The sequence below is a fragment of the Triturus cristatus genome, chromosome 6, assembly GCF_964204655.1.
Source record: "Triturus cristatus chromosome 6, aTriCri1.1, whole genome shotgun sequence".
Classification (NCBI taxonomy): domain Eukaryota; kingdom Metazoa; phylum Chordata; class Amphibia; order Caudata; family Salamandridae; genus Triturus; species Triturus cristatus.
Window position 1 is genome coordinate 1,886,498,751 of NC_140589.1, and position 4,852 is coordinate 1,886,503,602.

Genomic DNA, 4,852 nt, shown 5'->3' on the forward strand with positions numbered 1-4,852 from the left:
GTTGTTGTGGGCTTCTGTGGATTTGGAGTTCCTCCAGGCCTTTTTGAGGCAGCGGCATGTGTGTCTAGACCCTCGAAGTTCGGTGGTAAACCATCTGACTTTCTTGGCATGTGTGTTGTTCTTCTTCTTGAGGGGATTATGGTGTTGGCGCTGTCGGAGATCCATCTGTGCAGAGTTCAGGTTGTGGTGTTGGGGTCGTTGTCTTCCACGATGGTTGAGGTGGAGTTTCCGAGTGAGACAGGGAGGTGGTCGTTGGTGATTTTGGTCTAGTTTCTTCGTGGGAGCTGGTGCTGTGTTCTGTGGATGGTAGGTGTTCTGATGGAGAAGTGGACGCATGGATGGTCTGTCCATGGGAGTTCGGTTGTGTGGCTAAAAGTGATGGAGTTTCCTGTTGTGAAGAGGGGGTCGAGGGTGTGTCCTGCTGAGTGCATTGGTTCGAGCACGATCTGGCAGAGTCTAATATTGTGGAGGTTGTCCAGGAGGGATGTGGTGTTGGGGTCTATGTGGATGTCGAGGTGGAAGTTGAGGTCTCCCAGCAAGCTGTAGATGGTAGATGAGATTACTTGCGGCAAAATGATGTCTGTGATGTAGTTGGTGACTGGTCTACGGGGTCCGTGGGGTCGGTATATGAGGGTTTCTCGGAGGGTTGCAGAGAGGCTGGCCTGTATCTTGAAGTGTAGTGTTCCATCAGGTCTGTGGGCTCATCGGGGAGTGTGCTCAGCCAGAGGGTGGATTTGTGTACAATGGCGATTCCTCCTCCAGGGCAGCTGGGGCGGTCTTTCCGGGAGATCTTTTATCCCTGTGGAATTGCAATGGCGATGTCCATTCCCGAGGTGATGTTGGTGCAGGTTTCGGTGAAGAATGCGACGTCCGGGGTGGTGTTGTCGAGGAGGTCTCTGATTTCAGTGGCATGTTTGTGGAGGGATCGTACGTTGAGGAGGATGCATTGCAGGGTCTTTGGTGCCTTGTGTCCTTGAGGGCGGGTTGTGCTGGATCCGTGGACTTGGAGGTGCTGCACTTAAATAAAATTAGGATTGAACATAAATACGAATGCCTAAATGCTGAATGTTATTGCAAACCTTCTGGCATTTATACTGCCTTGATCTATGATGTGTTATTATTCATTTTCTGCAGTATCCTCCTATATTTATGTCAAATGTCTCTGTCTCTTTTATATATTTTTGCAGGCAATGTCTTTGGAGCTAAATGGAGAAGAGGAACAGCAGCTCAATAACAGAGTTCCTGCTGCTGGGGCTATCTGAGGATCCGAGTGTGGAGGCAGTTCTCTTTGTGTTATTCTTAGTGATTTACATGGTCACTATCATGGGAAACCTTTTCCTGATCACAGTCTGTGTCCGTGATCCACGCCTCCATACTCCTATGTACTTCTTCTTGGCTAATCTCTCTTTCATTGACATCTGCTACTCATCAGTGATTGTCCCTAACCTGTTGAACCAACTCATTGTTTCAAAGAATATGAGCTTCTCCAGATGTGTAGTTCAAATGTACACATACCTGCTTCTTGGATGCACAGAATCCATGGTTCTAGCAATCATGGCATATGATCGCTACATTGCTATCTCTCTCCCCTTGCGTTATACAACCATTATAAATTCATTTGTTTGTGCAATATTGATGGGTGTTTGCTGGCTTAGTGGCAGTGTGATGGCACTTCTAACTATGGTGTTTGCATTACAGTTGCCCTTATGTGGTAACAATGTTATTGACCATTTCTTTTGTGAAGTTGTGACATTCCTAAAGATGGCATGTGGAGACACCTTTATTGCACAGACAATGTTTTTTGTTGTTGGAACATTTGTGCTGCTGATACCAAGTCTCTTTATTCTTATATCCTACATACGTATTGTCATCACCATAATGGAAATGCGCTCCACTGAAGGCCGATACAAAGCCTTTTCTACTTGCGCCTCACACCTCATTGTTGTCACTATTTTGTCTGGGACAACTATCTACATGTACATGAAACCAGTGTCTAAAAACTTTGACAATCAGGAAAAAATGGTGTCTGTATTTTACACTGTGATGCCCTCAATGATGAACCCAATGATCTACAGTCTCAGAAACAAGGATGTGAAAATGGCACTGCATAGAGTTATTTGGAAAAATATTCACCATTAAATATTTCAAAATTGATTAATGCTTGGTGTAAAGATTAAAAACAATACTGCAAGTCCTCTTTTCTTCTTTCCTGCAATTAACTCCCTGCCTGAAACCCTTTCAATGTGAAGGAAAAAGGTTTTGGTTTCAGTTGGCGCAGTGATGTGCCAACATGCAGCATTAGATGTTGGATTCCTACCCACGTTTTGTGCCACACACCTAAAAGTGTGGATTAAGCTCCAATAAAGATGCCAATGTCCAGCCTTCCACAAAGGTCACTCTAGGAGTAAGCGTAGGTAGAGGAGGTGACATTAGGGTGACACTCTCCTTCTGGAGCCCATGAATACTACTTCCACAATTGTTGGTAGTATGTGCTGGTCTGGATTTTGTAGGGCATGAGATGGCAACAGGGCTGCTTCCTCAGTATTTTGTGAGATCCACGATTATGGTGCCGATCACGATCCGGTAAAAAATTCCCCCGTGCGACTCGTATCGGGTCTTTTTACCGTACGAATCGTACAAGTGCCGTACGAACTGGCAATCACGATTCGCATGGTAAAAAGTCCATACGAACCGCACCGGGAATCATTCCCCACACGTCCTCGGGTCGGAAAATGTGTCCGACACGTCCTCGGACGATTTACCTTACAAACGTAAAAATCCAAGTCCGACCGAGGAATCACGATCCATCCCGTGCGTCCGAGCGTACAACCGTATGGAAAAAACACCGTCCGCACCGAACACCTATAGCAACCATGGAGACATGTGCCCGCATACGCGCCCAACACTCCCCCCAGCCCCCGTACGTCCGACACGTACCCCCCGTATATGTATACCCCCACCCGTCTAGGTACACCCCAGTACGTTCCAGTCGTACCCCCACCCCAGTACGTGTCGTACCACCGTCAATGTACACCCCCCCACCCCTGTACGTGTCGTACCACCGTCTATGTACACCCCAGTACGTTCCAGTCGTACACCCACCCCAGTACGTGTCATACCACCGTGAACCTACACCCCAGTACGTTCGAGCCCCACCCCCACCCCAGTACGTGTCATACCCCCCGTGTACCTACACCCCAGTACGTTCCAGTCGTACCCCCACCCTTGGACGTGTCGTACCACCGTGAACCTACACCCCAGTACGTTCGAGTCCTACCCCCACCCCAGTACGTGTCATACCCCCCGTGTACCTACACCCCAGTACGTTCCAGTCGTACCCCCACCCCAGTACGTGTCGTACCCCCGTGTACCTACACCCCAGTACGTTCGAGCCCCACCCCCACCCCAGTACGTGTCATACCCCCGTGTACCTACACCCCAGTACGTTCCAGTCGTACCCCCACCCCAGTACGTGTCGTACCCCCGTGTACCTACACCCCAGTACGTTCGAGCCACACCCCCACCCCAGTACGTGTCATACCCCCGTGTACCTACACCCCATTACGTTCCAGTCGTACCCCCACCCCAGTACGTGTCGTACCACCGTCAATGTACACCCCCCCACCCCTGTACGTGTCGTACCACCGTCTATGTACACCCCAGTACGTTCCAGTCGTACCCCCACCCCAGTACGTGTCGTACCACTGTGAACCTACACCCCAGTACGTTCCAGTCGTACCCCCACCCCAGTACGTGTCGTACCAACGTCAATGTACACCCCAGTACGTTCCAGTCGCACCCCCACCCCAGTACGTGTCGTACCCCCCGTGTACCTACACCCCAGTACGTTCGAGCCCCACCCCCACCCCAGTACGTGTCATACCCCCCGTGTACCTACACCCCAGTACGTTCCAGTCGTACCCCCACCCCAGTACGTGTCGTACCACCGTCAATGTACACCCCCCCACCCCTGTACATGTCGTACCACCGTCAATGTACACCCCCCCACCCCTGTACGTGTCGTACCACCGTCTATGTGCACCCCAGTACGTTCGAGTCGTACCCCCACCCCAGTACGTGTCGTACCACCGTCAATGTACACCCCCCCACCCCTGTACGTGTCGTACCACCGTCTATGTACACCCCAGTACGTTCCAGTCGTACACCCACCCCAGTACGTGTCATACCACCGTGAACCTACACCCCAGTACGTTCGAGCCCCACCCCCACCCCAGTACGTGTCATACCCCCCGTGTACCTACACCCCAGTACGTTCCAGTCGTACCCCCACCCCTGGACGTGTCGTACCACCGTGAACCTACACCCCAGTACGTTCGAGTCCTACCCCCACCCCAGTACGTGTCATACCCCCCGTGTACCTACACCCCAGTACGTTCCAGTCGTACCCCCACCCCAGTACGTGTCGTACCCCCGTGTACCTACACCCCAGTACGTTCGAGCCCCACCCCCACCCCAGTACGTGTCATACCCCCCGTGTACCTACACCCCAGTACGTTCCAGTCGTACCCCCACCCCAGTACGTGTCGTACCCCCCGTGTACCTACACCCCAGTACGTTCGAGCCACACCCCCACCCCAGTACGTGTCATACCCCCGTGTACCTACACCCCATTACGTTCCAGTCGTACCCCCACCCCAGTACGTGTCGTACCACCGTCAATGTACACCCCCCCACCCCTGTACGTGTCGTACCACCGTCTATGTACACCCCAGTACGTTCCAGTCGTACCCCCACCCCAGTACGTGTCGTACCACTGTGAACCTACACCCCAGTACGTTCCAGTCGTACCCCCACCCCAGTACGTGTCGTACCAACGTCAATGTACACCCCA

General features: G+C 51.9%; 1 protein-coding gene across 1 annotated transcript; it reads left to right on the forward strand.

Annotated features, from left to right (window-relative positions):
- Positions 1 to 1,206: 1,206 nt before the first annotated feature.
- Positions 1,207 to 2,139, forward strand: LOC146822301 (olfactory receptor 2D2-like). The gene has a single exon (XM_085609456.1). The coding sequence runs from the start codon at positions 1,207 to 1,209 to the stop codon at positions 2,137 to 2,139; it is 933 nt and encodes a 310-aa protein (XP_085465582.1).
- Positions 2,140 to 4,852: the final 2,713 nt, after the last annotated feature.

Bases quoted from the DNA above. Each gene is read 5' to 3' on its own strand.
- LOC146822301 (XM_085609456.1), top strand. From the start codon at position 1,207: ATGGAGAAGAGGAACAGCAGCTCAATAACAGAGTTCCTGCTGCTGGGG.